The sequence below is a fragment of the Bos indicus genome, chromosome 8 (assembly GCF_029378745.1).
Source record: "Bos indicus isolate NIAB-ARS_2022 breed Sahiwal x Tharparkar chromosome 8, NIAB-ARS_B.indTharparkar_mat_pri_1.0, whole genome shotgun sequence".
Classification (NCBI taxonomy): domain Eukaryota; kingdom Metazoa; phylum Chordata; class Mammalia; order Artiodactyla; family Bovidae; genus Bos; species Bos indicus.
Window position 1 is genome coordinate 99,611,639 of NC_091767.1, and position 26,380 is coordinate 99,638,018.

General features: G+C 43.6%; 1 protein-coding gene across 7 annotated transcripts in view; it reads left to right on the forward strand.

Annotated features, from left to right (window-relative positions):
* The window catches only part of PALM2AKAP2 (PALM2 and AKAP2 fusion), a 517,050-nt gene extending 490,848 nt beyond the window's left edge, over positions 1-26,202 (forward strand). For 4 of the 7 annotated variants that reach the window (XM_070795255.1, XM_070795258.1, XM_070795260.1 and 1 more), the window contains 3 exons: positions 11,306-11,484; positions 16,956-16,994; positions 22,230-26,202. In XM_070795255.1, coding sequence (XP_070651356.1) covers positions 11,306-11,484; positions 16,956-16,994; positions 22,230-22,328 — 317 coding nt within the window. In that variant the 3' untranslated portion in view covers positions 22,329-26,202. The remainder of the gene's footprint in view (positions 1-11,305; positions 11,485-16,955; positions 16,995-22,229) is intronic. The other 3 variants (XM_070795256.1, XM_070795259.1, XM_070795257.1) reach the window with 2 other exon arrangements.
* The last annotated feature ends 178 nt before the right edge of the window (positions 26,203-26,380 follow it).

Here is a 26,380-nt window from a genome sequence, read left to right on the forward strand (position 1 = left end):
GAAGACCTTGTGTGTGTGACTGATGGAAGTATTCCCCCGCCCAGGTCCAGCTAAGAGAGGGCTGTCCTTCAGGAGTGCCTAGGATTTCCCTGTCCTGCTGGCAAGTACAAATTGTGCCACTTCCAGGGGCCCAGCTGACTGTGTAAAGGTTCTTTTTTTGTTTTGTTTTACAATTTTGTTTATTTGACCATGCCACAAGGCATATGGGATCTTAACTCCCCAACCAGGGGTCAGTCCCATGTCTTCTGCAGTGGAAGTGCCTTAACCACTGGACTTCCAGGGAAGTCCTTGTGTAAGGTTCTAAAGCTAATGTGGTGTCCTACAGACAGTTATATCTACCAACATGTTCCCTGAACTTTCGCTGGTGACACAAGCCTAATCATGCTAGCTACAACTCAGCAAGACCTTAACGTTGAGTACTACTCTGATTCCTTCATACACAGTTTACTCCTTTTCATTTTCACATTTAGTCTCCCCAACAGCCCTCCAAGATAGAATCCAAATTATCCAAACTCTTGAGAGTATATTCCATATTTTTCCAAATATAGTCCACATTTTTCTTATGTTAGAAAGGCCATAAAGTGTATGTAGAAAAGCCATTCAATGCATGTAATAGTATTTAACATACCCAGTAAGGTCCAGGGCAACACCTGTCATCAAATTCGATTTCTGTTGTGAAACTTAGGAAGAGTTAGTTCTATTAAGTGGAATCAGTAAAGACCAAGAAGAAGCTCATGCTGGTTCACATCAGGTTTTGTTGCCAAAGAAGTTATGATAAAATTTTTTTGGGGGTGGGGTGGGGCCGGGGAGGGGGTTGGAATTGTCGCTTAAGAGATCATTAACCTGTGGTATTATTCCGTTTTCAGTAACAGAGCCCAGAGAGATTAGGCCAGTTGCCTGAGGTCACCCAGCTAGCAAGTGGAAAAGCCAGGTTCAAGCTCAGGCTTGTTTGACTTCAGAGGCCATAGTCTTTGTACACTTCTTGTCCTCTGCTGGACCTGCTCGTCCGCTTCTGAGGTCTATGAGGTGCATAGTAACAGTCCCTCTCTCCATTCAAGTTTCCCTCTACCCTCTCCCCGGTCTCAGGGCTAACCCCTGTTTTCTCTGGGTCCTCCTCCCTCTCCTTTTTGGAGCCATGATTGCTCTGGAGTCCTCTGCTCCCAGTGGTCTAGCTGGATGAATTTTCTTGCAGAGGCCATGAGACAGTGCTACCCTAGTGACCTAGGATGGTTCCTTTGTGCTTTCAGAACTTAATTCCAGTGCTTCAAATTACAGTAGGGAAAACTGCTGGTTCTGTCCCAAAATCTAAGCAGATGGCCTAGGGACTAACATCGTCCACGTCAGCCATCTAGCCTGGCTGCTCTTGTGAGTTCTTCCTGAATGTTTATGCCCAGGAGGAAACTCGGTCATTCACTCCAGAGAGAGGCTCATTGTCTGAAAGGAACAGGCACTCAAGCAAGGAATCTGTTTCTTAATCTGAGGATGAGGGGGAAAACGTGTTCACTCCATTGCCCGAACACTTCTGGCAAAGTGGGGCCAGAGCTGACCAAATTCATTTACTAGTGTTTGTTGAACACCATGTCTGCTCTCTGCTTTTGTTCTCTTTTGCTCTTTAAGATAAGATAGTTCCTTCTGCCTTGAACCAGAAACTCCTTGTATTTTTTGTATCTGAACCCAGCAAATAGGTTCATTAAAAAAAAAAAAAATGCATGCCATTTGGGAAGGAATTGGTAAGAAAGTTTAGATCAAAATAGTTTGGCAAGGGATGAAGGTATGTGGTGAAATCAGGACTTCTCAAGTTACAGAATTCAGAGTTCTTTTTGGACATTGCCTTCAGTGGTTTAAAAAGGCCACTGCCATGGTTAAACCCATCAGCCTCACTTCTGAGAAGACACAGACTCTGGTCTTTGTTCTGTGACAAGCCTATGATCATGTATTCTGGATTATAGAACTTTGGAAAAGAGCAACACTTCCCAGCACTCCCTTCTGCAGCAGGTTCTGCTGTCACCGCTGATTGTGCTGGGTCTTCTGGTATACCCAGGCTTGTCTGGGTTGTCACCTGCCTTGCTGGGGACACCACGTGGTGCTCCTTTTCCTGAGTCTGGCTACTCTGTGCTCCAAGTTAGGAGAGCTGCTTCCAAAGATTCAGACTCAGTCACATGCAAATCAGTATGCAGTCATGAGCTGAGAATGAAGAGATGAATCAAAGGACCTAATTCTTGTAAAACTCCTGCTCTAATTAATGCCTCATCAGAAATGTGAGCTAGATTTCATCTAAGCCAGGCCTGGGAGCAAGATAGCCGTCATGACAGTTGGCTTTTAGGGCAGGATATGACACTTTCGTACTAACTATGGCGACTTGCCATGTGCTTCCCTAGGGAGACTGGTATTTCAGATCCAGTTCATCTTTGTGAATAAACTACTTACTACTTACAGGGTGGAGGACCATGGACGGTCATGGGAAGTGTGTGCAGGACAGGCCATTAGAGCCCTGGGGAATACATCCATATCACCTGTAATGGTATTTTATTTCTCATGGCCTTGGTAAACATCCAAGGTTTCCCCAAAAGTTGTATGCGTCTGACATCACAGTGTTCTCAGTCCATCTTTTATTTCTCATTACTGAAATATAAATTCATACTAAAGATGGGCAAGGAGAATTATGGGCTTAAATGTGACAGTCATTTCTCTGGATTCATCTCTAAAGGTTAAATCCTGATTCCGCTTCTTGTTAGCTGTGTAACTTACTTACTTCACTTCTCTAAATCTCAGTTTCTTCACCAGTAAAATGGGAATAAAATAGCATCAGCCTCATCAATAAGTTCATAGAGTCAGTGCACAAAAGGCTTCCCTTTAGGGTTATTATTATTTTTGTTGTTATTGCAGTTTTTGTTATGTTTTAGGAAAAGACTTAGAAAACTTTTAGCAGAATTACTTAAGAGTTATTCAGTAGCTATTGGGAGCCTGACATAAATGGCACAGCTTGCTTTATAAAATTGCGTTCTAGTCCTGAGAAGTATTCATCGTTATTTCCTTAGATTTAGTTTCTCTCATAACATCTGAGTTCACAATTAGCTTTCAGTAGTCACCTGTGATTTCAGAAAACAAAGGCCATTATTAAGCATGTTGGGTGAGAATGAAATTACAAATCACTATGAAAATATTTTCTTTTAGGGGGTGGTTGTCTTCTTCATAGAGCCAGGCTCACCATGTTGGTAGAAATGTGTTTAACCAAAAGATCTTGGTCCAGGATTCACTACTTACCATGATTTTCATTCTTACTGGTTTAGTTAAATTTTTTTCTTTTTTTGGTCTTAAACTATATTTGCCCTGGAGATGCAAAACTCTTTCCTTCTCCAGTTTTCCTTTTCCAGCTCCGTTCAGAGAAATGACAACTCATCCCAACTCATCCCTCCTTACCCTGAAGTAGTAATATTTGGAAGTTTCTGAGACTTGTGTCAGCAGGTAGGGATATTTCTCATTTCTCATTTCTGAGCTAGACCTATAGTATGAAGATTCATATCATCGCATTGTCCCACTCCTGGGGCCTTCAAAGGAGGAGATGAAAGGAGCAAGGGTGTGTGGGTCACAGCTGGAACCGTACAAGCCAGTGGGATCCAACAAGCAGGATATTCCCTTGTACTGGGAGGAAATGGATTGCAAAACCTAAGTCTGGACTCCTTTCTTTCTGGTGATCTGCGAGTCATTTAGATGCTTGCAAGCACACCCCAAGGCTCCGTGAAGAAAGGAGATCATTGAAGGAGGCTTGGGCCAAGGCATGTTATTTGGTGGGCGTCTTTGTTCGGTTTGGTTTTTAAGTAAGAGTGGGTGATGGCTTTCTCTTTTCTTTTGAGAAATGTAGAAACAAAGGATCTTTGATTTTTAAGACATTAGACGCCATGTATATAGAATATGATACTCACCAGAAAGCTAATGTTTGACCGAAATAGTTTTCTAAACTTTAGGACTCCACCCTCTTGGCTTCATAGAAGTTAGTCCTGAAGTTAGTTCCTGAAGAGGGAGGGTGTGGGCCGTCAGGAAAGGCAGCGCCTGTGTACCCAGGACATGCAGCCTCCACTCCGGTTCCCTTGAGTGGGAGGAACTGTGGGGTTTTCTCTCTTCCCCCATCAGCACAGGGAAATCCATCTTGTTTGGAAAAGCCAGAAGCAAGTCAAGGTGTGGCTCACTCTCTCCGGACCAGAACGTGTCTTAACTATTTATAATAAACAGGAAACCCAAATTCATGGTTCCTGGTTTTTTCTTCCACCCATCGTGGGAGACAGCATTTATGAATTGGGAGTGAAATTCTGCTGCCCCCTCTGCTCCTCAGTCTGCCTCCCATGTCACGCAGACAAGACCAGTGCTTCTCTGAGGCCTCCAGGAGGGGTTAGCCCAGGGGTTCCCTGGGCCTGTGCTGGCTGGTGAGACACAAGAAAGTCTGGATCTGCCTAGTCCATGAAGTTTAAAGCCTCAACTTTATCTGCTCTTCTTAGCATGAGTAGTAATACCTAAAGGAAAAAAATTCTGGCTTGTTGTATAATTTAAAATTAATTCATGCTTATTGCAGAAAAAAATGTAGAGAACAAAGGATAAAGGTAAAAGTGATTTGTAATCCTGACCACTACATGTCTAATTATTCTCATGCACTTACGTGCATGGAAGATAACATTAGGTCTCTATGTGTATTAGTCTACTATTGCTGTAGCAAATCACAAATATAGTGACTTAACAGGGCTTCCCAGGTAGCACTAGTGGTAAAGAATCCACCTGCCAGTGCTGGAGATGCAAGAGATGGTTTTCAATCCCTGGGTCTGGAAGATGCCCTGGAGTAGGAAATAGCAACTTGCTGCAGTATTCTTGCCTGGAAAATTCCATGATCAGAGGAGCTTGGCAGGCTACTGTCCATGGGGCCACAGAGAGTCAGACATGACTGAGCACAGCACATGGTGACTTAACACACATTTACTATCTCATAGTTCTCGAGGCCAGAAATCTGAAATGTGTCAGCTGTGGACTGAATTTTGCCCCCCTCAAGTTGTGAGGGCCTAAACCCTGATGTGATGGTAGTTGGAGACAGGACTCTTGTGAATAATTAGAGTTAGATGAGGTCATGAGGGTGAGGCCACTCATGATGGTATTAGTGCCCTTATGCAGAAAGACCAGAGAGCCCCTTCTCTCGCTGAGATGTGTGGTCACGGCAGGGAGGTTAGCCATCTGCACGATAGGAGGGATACTGTCACTAGAACCTGAGCATGCCGGCACCTGTGCTGATCTCACACTTGCAGCCTCCAGAAGGATGAGAAAATCATTTCTGCTGTTAAAGCCACAGAATCGGTGGTATTTGACTTTAGCATTTCAAACAGATTAAAATATAGTCATTCTGGGGTACAGTCAAGATGTTGGTGGAGCTGTGTTCCTTCCAGAGGCTCTTAGGGAGGACCATTTCCCTCCCTTTTCCAGTTCTGCAGGCTGCCTGCATTCCTTGGCTTGTGACCTCTTCCTTCATCTTCAAAGTTAACCGCATAGCATCTTCAGATCCCTCTCTCTGATCCTCCTCCATCTCTTTTATGAGGACCCTTGTGATTACATTTCACCAAACAGGATAATCTAGAATAGTCTTCCATCTCAAAGTCCTTAACTTAATCACACCTTCAAAGTCCTTTTGCCATGTAAAGAAGTATATTCACAAGTTTGGGAAATCAGGGCTTGGGTATGCTTGTGGAAGCCTTTATTCTGCCCACGATAGACTGTTCATCTTACCCTGATTTAGCTTTTACTGTGTGTCATGTGTGCACTTTTTTTTTTAACTTTTACACAGTTAATAAGTAATGAGCTAGGATTTAAACCAGGCAGTCGAGCTCTAGAGCCTGCACACTTCAGCCCCTGCAATATTTCTGCTTTTGCAATCTGCTTTTTCTCTTAATGTATTTTGAGTATCTTCCATGACTGTAACTATTCCTTTAAATTTGAGAGACTAAAACATGATTTATTATGGCTACATAATACACCAACATCTGAATAAGCCATAACTAATTTAACCCTTGTCCCATAGTCAGATGCTTTTGTTGTTCCACATATGTAATTATAAACAAAGAAACAGTAATAAAAGTTCTTATACATAAGCTTTGTGCCTATACTTAATTATTAGCTGAACCTGTGCCTACAATTGGTGGTTAATGGTTAACTAGTATAGAATGGTAATTTCCCAAACTTGAGATGTTAATAGGGTTTCTATGAAATGAGGTTCTGTAATTAAATAAATTTGAGAAGTGCTGTACACCCATCCTTAAACTAGAGATTCACAATCATATTAGCACTAAAACTTCGGAGAAGTCCTCTGGTAAAGAAAAGCTATCTTGTTTTATTTAAAACTTTCTTTAGTCGAGTATGTCTCAAATTTATTTGACCAATGTCTTTTTGACTGTTTGCAGCATTGAGTACTATCTTACAAAGCTAAGGTAATAGGACATGATTTTAGAAACACAGCTTTGGCATCATCCTGCCAAGTGAAGCTGCTTATCCTCAAACACCTTTAAATGCTTAAATCTAAAATCACTCTAGACGGAATAGTTTGGACAAAATCACGTGTAGGACATAAACTTGAGAACATTTTCTACCCTCCACTCCGAATTGCAATCTAGCTTTGTTCTTTTGGTTCCTATGTCAGTCGTGAAACTCACATCACCCCTGCTCTGTAAATGTCAGGTAGCAGCTCTTGGCCAAGACCAACACAGGTCTGCCCTGAGGTCTACATGACACCCCAGGGATGCCAGCTGGCTCCTTTAAGGGAAATGTTTTGTAGAGTATTCTGCCCAGGTACAAAACTAGATAACAGGATGTTTATCATTGAAATAGAGGACACTTCCAGCTACTGTCAGCTGTTCAGTCCTTCCCAGCTGAACAGACTGAGAACCAGTTTTGGTGAGACAAGTGGAGATGGAACCTGAGGGTAGCGGAATCTGGGTTCATGCCAGCAAACACCAGAGATAACCATCACTGTTTGAAGATCCTGATGAATTGTGTCCTAAGGGCCAGGGAATTTCAAGAGGCCCCCCAGGGCTGTAGACAGGATGAGAGAGACCTCTCGGGCCTGTACCGCAAATTACTTGCATCACTTGCTTACTTGTTTGTGTCATGAGGCCCAAATGGTGGTGTCTGCAGTGTCTACTGCTGGGGGATGAGCATGAGACATTTTTCACCATCCTGATCAAGGGGAAAAGGGACTTTCCTGGTGGCTCAGTGGTAATCTCCTGCCAGTGCAGGAGGCATGGGTTCGATCCCTGGTCTGGGAAGATCCCCTGAAGGAAATGGCAACCCATTGTAGTATTGTTGCCTGGAGAACCCTATGAACAGAGGAGCCTGGTTTACTACAGTCCATGGGGTCCCAGAGAGTCGGACATGACTTAGCAACTGAACGACAACAAATCAAGGGGAAAACTTGATTGAGCTGCAAACTAGGTTTTTGATGACCTGTGTGATTCCTAAGATGGGGTGAGAATTCCAGGCTTAGTTGGAACCATACTGGAGGCAGGGTGGTTAGAGATCACAGCAGAGAAGCCCCAGCAAGCTGACTTCCCCTGATATCAACCAGACCAGAGGTCTGGGGGTGGGGTGCAGTGTCTCCTTTCTCTGGGGATCTGTGACTGCTTCTCCTGAGGCTCAAACGTAAGCCTGGTTATCTGAAACCTGTTGTCTCCCAGGCGTCCCCGCCACCTTCTCTGGAAGCTGCCACTGCAGACCTGCTAAGGCAGTCTTTGGTTCCTATTACCCATGTGACCTCTAGTGGTCGTAACTGGTAAAACTGGCTTCAGGGATGGATTTGCTGGAGTACTAAGAAATAAACCGGGGAAGGCAATGGCACCCCACTCCAGTACTCTTGCCTGGAAAGTCCCATGGACGGAGGAGCAGGAAATGGCTTTAATGTTTAATAGCTGACCACTTCTCTGTAGTAACTTTTCACCTTCTGTTATTCTCTTTCAGCACACACCCAATTACATAGTTTAGCAACAGTTGACACAATTTGGATTCCAGACCTAACCTTGACTGTTGCTAGCTAATATAATTTGGACTGATGTTAAGCATCTGAGCCTCCAGGGTCTAAACTGTTCAGAGATGTCATGACATCCCCCCTGATTACTACATCCCAGGGTTGTTTTAAGGGTCAAATGACATGAAGAAACCTATCATTGAAATGCTGTATAAATGTGTTTGCTGTTACTCCAAAGCTGTTCGTGTCTATGGTTCTGTAGACCACAATCGTTTTATTTCATGTGCTTTGGTGAAGACATTTAAACTCTTTGCTCAGATTCTGTATTGGGAATTCTGTCCCAGTCCACAAGTTATTTAATTAGTGGCTGCTATGTGTATTTCAGTGGACTTACTGGTTCATTCAACAGCCATGAACTTCTGCCTGTGCCAGATGCCACAGTTGGTGCTGGGATCCTGCAGTGACCAGGGCAGACAAGGTCCTGCCCTAGAGAGTGTATATTCAGATGAGTGAGGGGAGTTCTTAGCCTCAGACTGAGCTGATTCCTGTCTTCAGGTGACTTTATAGCTTAACTGAGAAGAAGAGTTTAAACAACCAGATATGACACAAGTCAAGGTGTGAAAAAGGCTTTACAGAAGTATAAACAAAGTGTTATGAGTCAGGGGTCCTACTGTGGAATGTGTGAAGGGGTGAAGTTTGAGGCAGTGAATACAGACTGTCTTTCTAGGAGTTTAGTACTGGAGGAATGGCTAGTAGGAGATGATTGGGACCTCTTGAGAGGTCAGTTGGAAAGTGACCAACCTGATCTTTTGGTATCTGTTTCTAGTTTTAAAAGAGTTGCCAAATTTTTATGCAGAATTTCCTAGAAAATTGCTCATTCTTACTCCATAGACATAATTATTCTTTGAGATTCCAAATAAATAATGACTAGACTCACTGGATGCTTACTGTTCTAAAGATTAACTTTATAAATATTAATTTGGTTCTTGTACCAACTGTATGAGGTAGGTACTTCTATCAACGTGCCAGTTTTATAGATTAGGAAACTGAGATAGAAAAACTTAAAAAAACGAAACAAGTAACTTGCCCAAGGGTATTTTGCTGCTAAGTAATGAATTCAAACCCAAGCACACTGGCTCTAGAACTGCGTGCTGGCCACTGGGCTGTATTATTTCTCAAAGCTTCATTATAAAAGTCAATCAAAATTTTTAGAAATACATACTAAGTATTCCAGAATTATATTGCCTGAGGTCTGAGATTGCTTCAAATATTTTCGTACAGAGTGGTGGGAGGAAGACAGGTAGATAGCATAGATGAAACAGGAGTGGTAAAATCTTGATAATGTTAATATAATTGATAAGTCCATTGGCATCATGATAGCATTTCCTAATTTTCATAATAAAAAATAGAAACCATTTCCAGAGGATTTCAAGACCTTCAAATATTTGTACCCTTACTTAATATCAAAAGACTTTTTACCAATGATCTGGGTAATTGAGATCAAAGCAATGAGTTTCATTAAGTTACTAATGTAACGGTGCCAATGTATTAAAAATTAAAAATTTCCTACATAATTGCCAGATGGGCTGGTCATATACTTTTTTTTAAAACCAGTAAAGGTTGATCTTCTTGCCAAATATATTTGATAGAATAGCAAAATGTTTGAGTTAGAGTAGACTTCTAAGACAGCGTCTCCCCGTATTCTCATTTCCTTGCTGCTGCTGCTAAGTCGCTTCAGTCGTGTCCGACTCTATGCGACCCCATAGAGGGCAGCCCACCAGGCTCCCCTGTCCCTGGGATTCTCCAGGCAAGAACACTGGAGTGGGTTGCCGTTTCCTTCTCCAATGCATGAAAGTGAAAAGTGAAAGTGAAGTCGCTCAGTTGTGTCTGACTCTTGGTGACCCCATGGACTGCAGCCTACCAGGCTCCTCCGTCCGTGGGATTTTCCAGGCAAGCTAGGGAAGTTGAAACTTGGAGAACCTAAGTGATCAATCCAAGATTAAAGTGGGAACATAACATGGTTGTCTACAGCCAACCTCATGGCTGGTTCATGAGAGAGCAGAAATTAAAACCCAAGCTTCCTGAACTCTGAGGGGCTTCCCACCTCCCATCAAAGGAGCGCTGCCTGGTAAAGTCTTATAGCCACCCACATAGAGATGCAGACCCCAGGCTTCACTTGTGATTCTGGCTGGCTACATCAGGCAGTCTGGGGAGTAAGGCAAAGAAAGATGACCTGCCTTCATCCTGGGTCTGCAGGAGGGGGGTCACGTGGGTCTTGAACCTCCCCTGGTCGTTTCCAAACTTTTGTGCTTTAATAGCCCCGTATATTTTGTGTGTTTTCTCTACATTCCTTGTTTACAGTCCCTATGTCTCCCACAAGGGGCATAGTTGAAAACATCATGACTGTTGAACCTGAAGCTACTTCTCAGAGGTGCATTTGGGGCTCTGGCAATAAAACCCACTCCTACCTGGGCCAGAAGTCAGGGCCAGGCTTTTCCAGAGAGGGTGGGATGCAGGCAGTCGTGGCTGCAGTGCCTGACATCACCACACCACTGCGACTGAGGACCTGATCTCATCCTGAGAATTCCTGTTTGGCATCTCAAAAGCTGGAACCTCACCTTTCCCAAGTCTGTCACACCCCTTTCCTACAACATTGAACCTGCGGTTGTTGGCATTCATTCCTTAAGACCTGGGAACTCAAACCTAAATGCTTTCAGGACCATGGCAGGTAAGGTAAAAAAGTGAAGCTGGCTGATCGATGTAAGACCAGGAAGAACAGGCTTAGTTCTCACTCAGGGGTTTTACAACCCCTGCTGTCCATACGAAAAACGCGGGCTAGTCATCTGACCATCGGTGACCTCTGATGAGAAAGAGCCTGGGAAGGAAACCAGGAGACCTGGATACCATCGCCAGCCTCCTGGTGACTCAGCAGAGCCTTCCCTTTGCAGAGCCTCAGTTTTCCTTATCTGTAAGAAATGGGCCTTTAAGATTCAAATAGAATACATGTCCCCAAAACAACCAGAGCCAATGTCTGTCTATGTGTCTGTCTGTCTGTCATATTTGCGAAATGCTTGACAGGTCTCTTTGGTCTAACTGACTTTAGAACCAGTTTCCTTGAGGTCTTTGTTGGATGCATTTGTGACATTAATCCTTAAGCACTTGGATCCTTGTAATAAAATGACCTGCACTTAACCATCATTCTGGTACCATGCTCTATGTCACAGGTTGCTTTTTTGCCAGTGTTCTCTTCTTTCCGAAAGCTGTCGTGAGCAGACAAGCTTATTAGAAAGGGTGTTATCTTCGTGTTGTTTGTTTCAGGGAAAATAGAGAAAGTCAGACCTCCTCCATCCCCCACACCTGAAGGTCCCAGCTTGCAGCCTGACTTAGCCCCCGAAGAGGCCGCCGGATCGCAGCGGCCCAAGAATCTGATGCAGACCCTCATGGAAGACTATGAGACACACAAATCTAAAAGGCGCGAGAGAATGGATGATAGTAGTGTAAGTTTCTCCTCTTTCCTCTTTCCTGCATCCAAGGGTGAACGTCGGCCTGGTGTATGGTACTTTGGATCAGGCTCTGATGTGTGTGCGGCTCTCTGGCCAGCATCATGGGACCAGCACCAATTTTCAAATGTGTGGTTTTAACATGCCTGGAGTTGGGTTGGGGTTTGTCTTGTTTCTCAAAAACATTGATCATGCAAAGAGTGGGTCTTTTTACTGCCAAGTTTTGGTCTGAATCTACTGGCACAGCTTGTACATGAGATATGGGATGTGTAGAAAGATACCACGCAGGGGGAACACAGAAAGAAGGACGTAAGCTCTCTGAAATCACCCACAGACACCAGGGAGCTGACCGCAGCCATTGCTCGCCTGCTCTGTATAGATGTTATTTCTCTAGGCAGGAGTCCCCAACCTCTGGGATCTAATGACTGATGATGATCTGAGATGGAGTTGATGTAATAATAATAATAATAGAAATAAAGTGCACAATAAATGTAATGCACTTGGATCATCCTAAAACCATCCCCCCATCCCGACCCTGGTCCATGGAAAAATTGTCTTCTGTGAAGCTAGTTCCTGGTACCAAAAAGGTCAGGGATCGCTGCAGAGACCTATGATGAGGCTGATCCTTCAGTGTCAGCTCCAGGCAGTCCTTGTAAGTGGTACCCAGTGCTCGGAAGGCTCAGTATGTTTCAGCTGCTACCAAGCCCATGTGTACAGTGTGTCAGGAAAGAGCCTTTTAAAATGACAGTAAAAACCGCACGGCTACCCTGCTACCCTCAGCTCCAAGAACTTTGCATGTGACGTGCCCATCAGCCGCGAAGAAAGTCGTCTGCTCTGTGGTTTCTTTCTCTAGTAAGAGACTTCAGAGCCCTTGTGCCCCACAGCCTGCACAGCCAGGAGCCTGGGGATCAGCCTCAGGGGTCCATGTCAACCTCGGAGTCTGCTGGCTTCTGTCTCTTAGCATTTATTGAGGTAACCACCTCCTCCCCTGAAATAGCTCAGGTCGGTTGAGGATATGCCCCAGTTGACCCAGGACAGTCCTGGTTTCTGCCTCTTATCCTCGTGTAATTATTAATAGCATCTCCTTTCCCTCTTAAAAGTGCCCCAGTTTGGATGATAAATTCTCTGCTCACCTTAAACTTGAACACGACGGGGCTCACAGTAGGAGTTCCATGCTGATTAACTGCCTTTCATATTCTAGTTGGCTGAGTGAAAGGATACTGAACATTTTAGTGGTAAAGAAAGTGAATGTGCCTGTGGCAGCCGAATGACCCACTTGGTGTCTCTCAGCCTCTTACCTGGGCTTGTACCTCAGTTGCTTGGAAAGCTAACCCAGCTCCTCTGGTGGGCTGGAGTATTTCTGGGCTGTTCCCTGTATTGTACAGTGGGATGGGCCTGGCCCTTGATGGCTGCTGCTGAGGTTTCCACCACTGGGGCTCCTTCTCTGAGCCTGTAAGACCCTTTCTGCCCTTCTTTGAGCCTTTCTTAAAATTATGGAGTTAACCTTTAGGTATTTTCTGGAGCCTGTGACCATCTTGAAGCTTGGGGCTGTATGTACGATTTCACACTGTATATCGGCAACCTTGGTGGAAGTTGGCTGGGATGTGGGGATACGGAGGAACTAATGGATTACTTTGCATGTGACCCAGACGAGTGATTTTGAAGCACCCCCTCTGTATCTCTTGTGCATGCCTTTTGTGTTGAAGGGCAGGTGTCAGGGGAAAACGCCATACCTGGAAGTAAAGAGCCTGCTCGCACTCATGTCATAGGCAGAGATGAACAGACTCTGATACTTAGGCAGCCACCTGACGTATTCGACTCAGGTTGGATTTCCCCCTTTGCATGAAGGAAGCTGCTTGGAATCAGCCTTTTAATACTGATTGCCCTTTACTTACACACTCCTGTCTCTGTTTTATTTTTTTTTCAAGTATATCAACATTTTAGATAAGGAAGAAACCTACTAAGCAAACTGTTCATATTCCCAGATCTCAAAGTCAAGGCCAAGTGTTCTGCACTGTTGTTGATACTGCAAGAGAACCAAGTTTTTCGCTGTTGAAAGTTCTTAGGGATAGAAAAAAAATCTATCCAACCTACTGTATCTCTTTTAAGAGACCCAAATCTGGAAGAAACAAAAGAACAGTATATTACAGTTCTTTTGAAAGAACTGTAGTATACTGTTCTAAAGCAAATGAATGATCATCAGTGAGACTTCATCTCAGAGCCACCTGTTAACCTGTCTTAGTCCTTTTGATTCAGGGAATCTTTCTATTGTGTCACCATCAATCACTGCAGAATATGTTGAAGTTTACCTGTAGGAATGAACAAGCCTTCATCTCTTTTCCTAGCTGATCTGTGGCCTTTCTTTAATTGTCTTTCATACCAAAATATTAACCATAGGGAGCAGATGGATGGCTTGAAGCCTGAATTTTGTCACTGGCTTCCCTGCCCCAGAAGCTGGTAATTCTGTTCTTGCTCCATCCACATACATGATCCTCAGGGTAAGATGTGGCTTCTTAGCTCCTCCAGCTTCTATCATCCTAAGTCATCTGGGTCCATTGTGACTCAGCACTTGGGCCTGCCACCATTTCTTCCCCAAAGCCACTCGGCAGCTATGAGTCACTCACGTGTGATCAGGACCCAACCACAAGTGTTCACCCTTAGGAAGTGGCAAGTTCTTTCTGAACTGAATGAAGAGAATTCTTACATACTCTACTTCCCAAGGAGAAGGCAGGCTTAAAACCAAGACTGGGATGTGTGCGTAGTGATGCGCTGGGTACAGTGATGTTAATGAGGATGGGAGGAGAGAAGAAAGAGAAGACAAATGTAGCTGTGCCTGCAGTTTGCATGAGTAGTTTTTGCCAACTTATCTGGGGGAAAACCACTGATCCTTACCATCAAAACAGGTATAGCATCCCTCCACCCCAGAGTAGCACTGGCATCTGGAGACCTGTCCCTAGTTCAGGACCTTCCATTTCCCCACTTGATAAAATATCATATGTGGGATAGGAGGGAAGACTCTGGCTCAAGGAGTCCCTGGCAGGCAGTGGCATGAGGCAGCTCTTCATACTCTTCAGCTAGCCTCTCTCCTCCTCAAACCAAAGTGAGGGCTCAGAGAACAACAGAAGGTGAAATATGAAATCATGAATCTCTCTTTCTGGGAACATCTGCCCAGGAGTTGATGTGAAAGTCATCTGTGGATGTTTTGCTTCATTTTGCAGTTGGGGATGAAGTCAGTGACAAGGAACCAGGAAAACAATCCCTTTTCTGAAAAAGTGACCCCCAAATGGCCATCCTTGTTCCCCAGCTCAGACCTGGGGCACAGTAATGCTTCAGTAGCAACGGTCTTCATCCGCCTGGGCTGGGGCCTTCTGCTTGGCGTGGTCACTGATGAGTGTCACCATGCTTGAGGTTCAGCCAGGCTCTACCTCTTAGTACCCCCTTGGCTAATTTAGGGGTAGGAGGATTGCTAACCCCAACCCTACGCACTTACCCTGGGCTGTTTACCGGGCTGTTTACCAGCCTTTAAGGACTCTTGTGAGAATTAGGAAAAGGCACGCTTTTCTAAAACTCTGTGAGGGTGCAGTCCTGAGTCGGCTGTGCAGCTGGGGAGGAGACCGGGGCACTGAGCTCAACCTCATCCATCCCCCACCTGGTGTTTTTGTGCAGAGCAGCCGTCCTGCTCGCAGTATAGGTTTCTCTAATCCGGAAATGTTATCTTACATGGAAATGTCCCCTTATCTGGGCCTGATGCTGTCTCTGGTCAGTCATGCAACTCATAAGGTCCTAATGAATCATAATTTCCTGTAGGGTTTCTTGGTACCTTGCAAAGGAAGGATATTGAGGCAACACTGTTTTTCTGGCCAGTTTTTCCTCCAACCTGACCTAGTCTCAGAAGGCAATGAGTTCTTGAATCAGGAGTGCTCTTGAACTTGTTTGGTAGACTTGCTTTCCCTTTCTCAGTGGAAGGGATGCTGTGCTGAGTCCAAAGTACAGCCTCCTGGGCTTTTAGCCCCATCCTCAGGCCTCGCACTGAATCTACCCTTGGTGGGTTTTCCTGTGTTCTCTTTCTTTCTCCTTTGCCCCTAAGGTAGTTATGAGAAGGCTTTCAGCCTTTCCTGCCTGTCTTGGAATAAGAGAAGGCCTCTTCGATTCCTGGGTTAAACCAAGGTCTCTTTGATTCCTGGGTTAATTCCTGGGGCCTTCTGCTTGGCGTGGTCACTGATGAGTGTCACCATGCTTGAGGTTCAGCCAGGCTCTACCTCTTAGTGCCCCCTTGGCTAATTTAGGGGTAGGAGGATTGCTAACCCCAACCCTACCCACTTACCACTTTTCCAAGAATTCCTGACACACACTTCCTTCCAGACCAAGACATCTTTGACGAATTCTCGCTGAACTGTCCCTGGGTGGGCGGAGGAGGCTTGTCTGCCTCCAATGCCCCTACGCTGCAGGCTGAGAGTTCAGTCACCCTCAGTGATGCTTCATTCCCCTAGTTCTCACACACACCCTAGGAACATGCAGGGGAGGGGAACACTCCACATTCATCAGCCCCTGGTCATCAGTCTGATCATGATGCAACATGTTTTCCAAATGCAGCACCTAAGAAGCAGTCGGTGATCATAGTCATATGATCCCCCATCCAGCCTATGGTCACCCTGCCAGAAACCAGTTAGTGCCTTCAAGGTCCCGTGTGGTATAAATGTAAGGTCAGGACCACAAGTCTGAAGGGAGCTGTCAGAAGTCGGTCCTTCTAACTCATCACCCACAGCCAGGACATTTTTTCGCTGAGCTTTCTTTACAGTGACTTTTAGTTTCCTAGAGGAACTAAAGGATCATTCTAGTTCCGACATAATTACCCCATTCTCAGGAACCTATCTAAGCCCCCCAAGGTAGAGATGAAGCAGGCTGCTTGCTGTCTCATGGCAGTGCCATCCTTAGATCAGGTTCAGAGAATCTGCCTCCACAAAGCTTGCATTCAAACCATTCTTTGTCTGTGGTTAGGGTCTTCTTTTCATGAGACAACAGATGACAAGACTACTTTGGGCTCAGAGAGGCCTACAGGAAGAGGAAAGGGCTGTTTGTCTACAGATGACTACAGATTCTAACAAGTCCAACATGACCCTTAAAGATCTTGCTGGGGGGTAACTGGTTGCATAAACAACAGGGGAAAGAATCTTGTTAATTCAGATCATAGCAAATGGAAGTGACAAATCTTGAATTAACAAAGTCTGGCTTATCTGATATTTTTATGAAGAAATAATAGGGTATCTGCTTGCTACAAAAGATACACTTTTTAATAAACTGATATCAGATGAAGCAAGCCTTGGTGTGGGTGTGTCCTGGTCTCCTGACGTCACTTCCCCTCCTGTCCCCCCCACCCCCGCCCCCACCCTCCTCGTGCTGGTCCCCAGCTGAGGGGTGTTCCCCATGTCTCTGCCATTTACTAACCCTGGTTTTTCCCTCTCTGCCAGTACACCTCTAAGTTACTGTCTTGCAAGGTGACTTCCGAGGTACTTTTCCACTTGTTTGTCTTGGTCTTCCTGCATGCCCGACCCAAGTGCATGCTGTCGTGGTTTGCCGTTTCCTGATGGTTTTTTTTTTCCCTCCCTTCCTTTTCTGAATGGGATGATTGCCTTGAAATGTTGGCATCTATGCAACAGTGGTATATGAGACTGTGCTTTGCTGGGCTGGACAAGACCTTGCCATGCTCATGGATCTGGAAGATGTTTGGACTAGAGGGCACAACCAATGGGCTATTTGGATTTTTGTTTGTTCTTTTAGAAGCTGATAACAAATCTGCTCTGGTCTGGTTAGAAAATCATGTAGCTCAAGTGGACGGGGGCTGTTGGGTTGGATTAGTCCTTGGTTTGGCTTAACACAAACCCAGAGAGCTCCACGCCATCGCTTTAGGATAACTTATTCCAACTGTGAACCAATCCAGTTCCCCCTCCCTGCCATCTTTAAACCTGTGTTTTTGTTTTGGACGCTCCTGCAAGCATTATATTTCCCCCAAAGCCTCGACCCTACAACTTCCTTCTACACAAATTTCTCAAACCTGTAGTATGAAAAAGCACATTTTAAAATGTTTTCCATTTTTTCCACATATATATTGACTTATTTATGTGCTATGAGAAAGCATATTGGTTTTTATATTTTTAATTTCTATAGCATCATTTTTATTTTAAAAGACTTGTTGCAGATGTACAGAATTGTAGAGAATCATTTATTCATTCACCTGGTTAACAGTTTATCCAGGACCTATTACACATCAGGCACTTTCTCGGTTCTGAGAAGATAGTAGTCACCTGAACAATGTCCGTGATCCCATGGAGCCAAGGATGTGCCAGTGCGCCAAGTCTATGACAGAGTAAAATAATGAGGCCAGCCTTGTCCATTCTTGTCATTTGTAATATTTCCTTAATATTTTATAAAGAAATAAATATTACCAATACCATTCAAGCCCTCTTGTTACTTCTCCCAGCTTTCATTTCTTTCTCTCTTGAGAGAAAACTTCTCTGGAGTTTGGCATTGATTGTTTCCATGCATGTTTTTATCCTTATACTATATACTATATATGTCTGTATACATAAATTATATCTAATGGTTTTGCATGTTCTAGAACTTTCCATAAATGTATCATATTTTAGCGCCCAGTAATCTTTATTCTGTCTGCATCATTTTTTAATGTGTCCATGTTGATACTTCCAGCTCTACTTCACTCATCATAGCTGCCGTGTATAGTGTTCCATTGAATGAGTACATATGTATTGATTATCCTTCTGGTGATCGAACTGTAGGTTGTATCTTTTCTTTGCCATTACAAACAATGAATCAGTGAATGTTATTGTACATAGCTCTTTGTGTGACCCATGGAAGAAGGTCTACAAATATATCTAGAAGTAAAAGCACTTGTTCTGGGGCTTATACAGACTCACATTCACTACCTATTGCAAATTATTCTTCAGATTGGCTGTGCTGACCTATAGCACAATATCTTGGTTTGACCCAAAATGTTTGTTTGGGTTTTCTATACCATCCTACAGAAAACCTGAATAATCTTTTTGGCCAACACAATATATTTTATATCTCCATGTTTAGCAAAATAAATGTAGTTAACTATAGATATGAATTGATGATTATCAGTGGGTGTTTTTTTTTTTTTTTTTCCAGAAAATATAAAATAAATACTGCAAATATCTTTACATGGACCTTCTTCAGTGTCTAACTGTGGTTCTCAGTTGGGGGAAGGTAGTTTAAGAATTAGACCCTAAGCCCACATTCCCTTTGAGTCAACATAAGATTGATGAAAATCTGGTCTCATCCACCCAAGGAAGATAAAACTGGGCCCTATCTACCTTCTGTGGAAGAGATGGGGGGTCAAATATTAGCACATCTTAACACATCTGTCTTTTGTTTCACATCCCCAAAATAAAGTTGTCTAGGCTGATTGCTACTCAAAGTGAAGCGCTTCACTTGAATTCCCTAAGCATTGGAAAGAAAAATTAATATTAGAGGACTGTTCAGAGAGAATTGATTTTTTTCTTTCTCCCACCAGACCTAAATCTGAATTAATTTGTGGAAGATAAAACCTTAAATCAGGTCTTACTATGTTTTTTTCTCTCTATTTCTATGGAGAATGTATATTGTCCTTTCTGATTCTTCCTCCTTCAGATTCCTCCCAGCCACTGAGCAGCAGTGGAACATGGTATTCCAGACCATTGACTCCATACCCAGAGTTCTGGGGTCAGATGTTAACTTTTCCTTCTACTAGTCTGATTATTTAAACCTCCTTTTGGTTCAGTTTTTTCATATGTGAAATGCAAGTAGTAATGGTATGAACCCCACAGAACAGTAGCAAGGATTAAAACCCCAGCTGGTTCATGGTACCTGTGATGTGTGTATTTATTATTATCAGAGCCCTGGAGGCAAGTGCTTTTCTTAAACCAGAAAGGAAAGGAACACACTTTAGGAGACAAAGTTAATATGCAAAAATCTAGAACAAGAGTTCTAGATTTGCTAGAGCTATATTCACACACACACAGTACTCTATTAATTGTGCAGCAGAGACTCATCTACATACCTTCCCCAAGGGCTTGGCTTTTGAATCTTCAAAAGGCCAGTTGTAGGATGGCTTCACTCCTGAGCCAGTCCGATCATAATCTCGTGGACCTGAAGACAATTTTATAGCAAGGTCACTGGCTCTTTTAGTTATGCTCTGCTGCTTATCTGATCTGTGCCTTTACTAACAACTTTAGATTTCATCAGAAATCCAGGCTCATGATAAGAGCATATAAATAGGGGAATGAAAGAAGAAAAGAGGGCTCATTATTGGTACAGATGAATTATTTGGGTTGCCACAAGTAGATGTTCAAACCCAAGCTGTGCTGAATGTTTCCATAATTATAAGTATCATTTCTCTGCCCATTGCACTTTTTGGTGACTAAGCTCCAGGAGGGAAGAGACTCTTCTGTCCTAAACATGAAGTACTATGCCCGACACTTGGTAGAAAGCCAAGAAATATCTATAAGATGATTGGGTAGTTGGATTGATATAGGTTCCCAAAGAACAGAGTACAGTAAATTTATTCAACATGACTGAGAATTAAAACGGGGCCTAAGGCCATCTGAAATGGAAGGGGACACTCTTTTTCAGAACCTTAGATTGATTTTTAGCTCTTATGTAAACCATTTGGTTTGTATATGCAGTCTGCAGGGCAAACATATGACTGTTTTACACAAGGAGAGCTCCTTGTCAAAATGCCTTATGTTAGGATACCACTTGATTGCTCATAAAGCCCTTTCACATGATGTGAGAAATGCAAAACTACTGTTTGAGAACTTACTATGCCCTGGAAACTATGCTAAACGCTTTACATGCATTGCCTCATTTATTCCTCAGACCAACTTGGTACTATAGTTTTTATAATCCCCATTTTACATATAAGGAAACTGAGGCACAGAAATAATAAACCTTCCCAAGGTCATGTAGTTACTAGGATTTAACCTTAGTCTGCCTGGACTTCAGAGTCCACCCCTTTTCCTGAAAAAGCCTGTGAAGTAGGGCAGGTGTTGTGTTTGTAGATAAACTTTCTTTATACATAAGGTTTAAGAGACACAAGATGCCATGAACAGCAGCAACACGTTCCAGGCAGAGAGCTAGAAATAAAGCTCAGCACTTGCCATTCCAGTCCCGCACGGCTTCCCGGTACCATGCTACCACGCATTGACCTGAAGACTGCTGTTTAACTCTGCCAGGCTTGGAAGCATCCTTCTACTGATGTCTTATTCTTAGATATTGACTAAGTGACGATGACATGCTTATACACCAACACTTTAGGGCATGGCTTATGTTCTTCATGATGAACATCCCTTCAGGAGACCTGACCGAGTTGTGTCCCATATGTCCTGTCCAGCCGTCCCTCCTAGGAGGACTAGGGAAGCCTTCCCGGAGAAAAGTGCACTGCAGCTCTGAGAAGTCCATTAATTTATCAGAGGTGCAGAGAAGCAAACTGAGATTCCTCCCCCTGCTCCCCTTGCCCCGCCTAGACCTTTATCTGTCCAGAATCTGCTTATGTCTGGGCTCCCAGCACTGCTTGTAAACCTTTATCTCCTTGCTTCTCTGAAGTTGTCAGCATCTCTGTCGCTTGCCAGAATGATTGTTCTTCACATAAACAAAAGCTTCATTCCATATTGGTTGGATAACCAACCAGTCTTGGCTCTACTGGACTTTTCTTTAAATTCAGAAACTGTGCATCCTAAGCCAGAGCCACAATAACTGAACTGACTGGTGTGCATGGGCTTGCTTTTGGCGTAGCACTGTGAAATTGAACCGTTTCTCCTGCTTTGGCAACCTAAATGTCCTTCATGCGGATGTCATCTGGATCAAACTCAAGCAGGAGCAGACTGGCTGAAGGTTTCCCCTGGAGTCCACAGGCTCTTCTAGGGAACCAGAGGGAGGGTGGCTCACCCCGATGGTGGTGAACCAATTTGTTCTCAACGTTGTCACCTTCCATTTCCTTAATGAGTACCTGTAGCCCTGATGCTACATCAGCATGCCCAGATTCCTTTATTATTGGCTTCAGAAGCTCTTTTTTTCCCCCCACTTAATTCTTCTTGCGAGCTTAATTATACCAAAGTAGATTTTTGTGATATAAATAAGATCACAGCTTGCGTAGGTCCATAAAGTTTGATGGAATGATTCCGCACTGGTTCCGTTGTTTGGAATTCTTTTCTGGAGACTAAGACCATTCATAGCTGTGCTAATGTGGTAGTCACTAGATCCAAGAGGCTACTGAAATCAAGTGTGTAGTTTCTCAGCCACACGAGCCATGTTCTAAGCACTCAGTAGCTGCCATACTGGATAGTCCAGATGCAGAACATTGCCAACAGACTGCGCTCATCTAGAGTGTGTAGCGATCGCTTTGTTATCAAAAAGCTTGATGCAGGGCCAAATTTAATTCTAGGAAACTTGCAGAACATTTCAGGGAAATTAAATCTCTCTATACTGAGAATGATGGGTCAGATGGCAAGTGAACTTGGCTGTGAGATGATGGCGCCCCCAGGACCTCCCACCACCCACCTTCACTTTCATTCTCTCCGGTCTCCCAGCTGGCTCAGACAGTTTCCCACTTTCCTCATTCAGTAGATACTGTTGAGGGAGGGAAAGGAGAAAAGAAACAGAGAAGTCAGTTTGTGTATGTGATTGATATCCATGAACTCTGTGTAATTTTTTTCCTTCTCTCTTAGGTCCTTGAGGCCACACGGGTTAATCGAAGAAAGAGCGCATTGGCTTTGCGCTGGGAGGCGGGGATCTATGCCAACCAAGAGGAAGAAAACAATGAATAATCAACTTCCTTCCACCCAGGAAGCTTCTTTGGTGCTTGGGCTCCCAAGAAACCAAGAAATCAACAGTCAAAGCATTTTAATAGAATATTTATTAAAGTGCAAACGAACTCAGCAATCCTTATACAGGCCAGAAGTTATAATCTACAGTGAAAAAGCAGTCCACCCACCAAACTCAAACTCCTGGGAGTCAAAAGGAAAAGGATTGTGTGTGTGTGTGTGTGTGACTCAAAAGGATCGCCTGGGTTTGGACCACAGTTGATCCAAAAGGACAAAGAAATTATGAGCAAACCGACATGGTTGCTCCAGGCAGAAGAGACCAGGCTGCCTGGGTGGTGAGGAAAACAGTGGAGATGTGGCCCTTTGGAGAATCTGAGAAGCTGGCGCCGTCCACCTGGCTGAGGGTACTTCCCTGCGCCTGCACCAGTTCCCACCCGTGACCACATCGCAGGTGGCGGACCAACTCCATTTACTCCAGCAGCCACAAAATAAGGTTTCTCTCCATTTGCCCAGAAGAGGCAACTCTCGTCCCATATCTCTTTCATTTAATTGTTTTTAATTAGGAGCCATGAATGATCACAATCCGTATTTTGAAGACAGGATTTCTTCCTGTTGCAAACACAATCTGTTCTACATTAGGAGGTTGAGGAAGTGGGGGCAGAAAGCCAAACCAAATAGATTATTTTACCTTTAGGGTCTTGTCTGCTTATGATACTGACTGAGCTACAGTTTATGAGAACACATTTTCACAATTCTGTTTCTTTATATGAAGACTATATTTAGGGGGCAACAACTATTTTTATGATGGGGTGGGGGAATCTATCCATGTATAAAACCTGTACACATTGAACAGCATGGTTCAAGAGGGGAGGGGTGTTTTTAGAATGGCAATAATCGAAACAAGGGCGAACTCTGCCTTGGAGAGGTAGATGAGAAATAAAGAGGTGTTTATAACTATATTTTATATATAAAGTGAACCTTCAAGGGAGTAGGAAGATGATAGATTATTTTGGATTAGTCAGGGAAAGGAAGCAGTAAAGAAAGCTCATGAAAGGTAGAGAATAAGGGAGGGAGAAAGAGTGGGAAAATGAGGAAGTAAGAGAGATTATTTTTGCTGAGCAACCAGTATTTTTCAGGATGATACAGAGAAAAATATAGAAGTTTAAGTGCAGGCTTAGGATCAGCTACAAATCCTAAAGATGGGTGTGTGTGTGTGCGCACGCACGCACGTGCCTATGTGTCCGCACACGCCTTTGTGTATTTTTGCAAAGCGCGTGAGTGCTCACGAGTAAGGGTGTGTGTGTGTGTGTGTGTGAGGAGTAAAATTCCAGAATGGTCATGGGACAAAGGTATCCACTTACTTCCTCCAAAGCTGTTTGCCAGCGTCAGGAGTGAGCGAGAATTTCTTTTTTATGAAAAGGATATAGAGGCTCCGAGCTGATACAGTATTTGTAATATTAAGTTGACCTAACATGGTATTTGCATGAGTCACAATGGCAAAGTTTTGAGCAGTTTTGTAATTTGACATTTAGGAAAGTTTCATATTTATTGTCATGCTTTGTATTCATGCTTAGTATAGGCTAAAGGATGCCAGCTTTACTCTTTTTGTCTTTTAAAGCAATATGATCAGGGCATTCAATCATGGAATGCCCTCAATTTCTGGATGAGAAATTTTTTAACTCTGGCCATGAGAAAAATACTGACCAGCATTCTTTTTTTTTTTGGTCCCCTTTGTTTTTTCTTTAAATTAGAGGATAATCACTTTACAATATTGTGCCCTTTGTTTTAAAACTGTGTTTTTTTTAAAAAAAGCAATAAGTAAGTTAGACCTCACTAAAATTCCTTTTTGTTTTTATATTATTCTGTCATAAGCGCTAATAGGTTATTCTGACAAGTAGCAGTTCCACAAAATTTGTATGTAGATGTCATGCACACTATCTTTGCTTCTTTTATTAGACTAATGTCGGCTTTAGGGGAAAGTTTATTCATAAACAAGTGGTGGACACAAAGTAGAAATGGAGCTGTCGGGTAACTTACAACTTTGAAACTGCCAAGGGAACCTGCAATTTGAAGCCAAATTCTACAGATGGGTAATTAGCGCCATCTTCAAATGGCTCACGGCCCTGAGCATTCCGAATGAAGAGTCAACAAAATGTGCTAACCACTGGAGATACGTGACAAATAAGATGCCTGCTGTTAGGAATTCTTTTTTCAAGTGGGAGAGGCTGGCACAGAGACAGACGTTCCCAGGAAAATGAGATGAGGAGTCCTGATCAGTGACAGGAGAGTACCCTGAGGATTTCCAGCATTGTTCCCAAGACAGGCATGGGAATGACCACTGATGCGACAGTAGCATCGTGTGGCCCAGGGACACAGAGGCTGCTCGGATGCCTGGAGAGCAAAGTGTTCTATGCTTCGTGATTTCTGGACTAACTCTGGATCTGGTCATGGCCATAGACTAGATACAGATGGACTCCCCATCTTTCGAAAGAGGAAACAATCCTCAGGACTTGCCTGAAGTGTTTGGTTCTGTTTTGAAGGAAAATGTGTACCCACCTTAAACCTCCATTTGAGAAGAGAATGGGCAGCTGAAAAGAAAGCTTAGAAGGCCACGCAATTCCTGCACTTGCTGTGGAGGCAGATAAATCGGTCTTTGACTACAGTTGATTGAACCAGACACATTGATTGCGTAGAGTTACAGAGTTGGGATCCTTTGGTCCGTGCTTTGAGTAGGCAACAAATGCAGAGTTTCCGTGACCCCCTCACAGTCACAAAGCCGTTTAACTGTGGCCCCCACATCTCCAGCCTTTGCTTGTTCCCTTCTGCTGCCTTCTGATGACTGCTGTTCCACTCAGTTACAACCCTGTTAAAATGTCCATTACAGTTCCCTTGGAAGAGCCAGGTTTTCTCTGCGCTCTTGAGTTTTTTTTACTCATTTAAGAAACATTGGGCCATGGCTTTGTACATATCACTATGCTAGGCTCTGGGATCCCAAATGAACCCCTTAAACCATGTGAAGATGCAGCAGACCTGGAGGAAAATCACTCCTGCCTCATCCATTGAGAGGAAGAGGCTTGTCCACACATCGGCCTCTGATGCTCATCCCTGCCCCCAAATAGCACGCAAGCTTGTTAATCTCAGCTAGAACAAATGTTTAGATTCCGTAGATATTAAAAGCTTTCCTGAAAGTATTCCATTCCACAGTGTTTATAGATGTCCACTTTCTTCCGGAACTGATTACCTACTGACATTCCTTGGCTTTCTCATCCAGAAATTATGGAAACAGGGTCTGTCAGTGGCAGGAGGCTGGGCTGTGTCCCGCGTGAAGGACACATGCAGTCTCCTTGCCTTTTTACACCTGTGCATGCTGCCCACCGTAGACAGTGATGTATAAACCGTATATAGCTCAGTGTCCACATATATACACAACACACACACACAGCATAACAAGGAACACTAAGACAGTGTTGACTCTTGTCTCTGAAGACAAATAATTAACATTTTTTCCAACTAAAGAATGGATGTCATTAAACTATGTATTGGAAAAAAAAAATAATAACCTATGTGTTTAGAGATGGTGACTATATCCAGTTTTAGTGACAGAACCAATTTCCTGAATTTTAAGCATTCAGTGAGTGAGCTGCCAATTTTGATTTTGTGTTGCTCTTTACCCAAATGACATTTTTTTTTTCCCTTTTTTGGAGGAGGGGGCAAAAAGCAGCAATACTGTGTTTGAAAATGATACTCTGGCTCTCCTGTGTATGTTAACCACTTCAATGTTATTATCCTGCTTTGGTTTTATAGTGATTGTGAGGCATTCAATGCAAGTATACAATTATTTTCTCATTAAAACCCAGTGTGTGTTGTGTTTTTATAAGTGATGGCCGCTTGTTTGACTGGGGTGGGGAGTTGGAGAACCGCACTGCCTGAGGGTGGCCAGTGCCCTTGCCTCTGATTCCACGGGGGAACACTGCTTCTTGCATATTTGGAGCCAAGAAAGCAACACGAGCTGGTGGGGCAGACCTTCGACAGGCTGTTGGCAGTGCCCCTTTTGC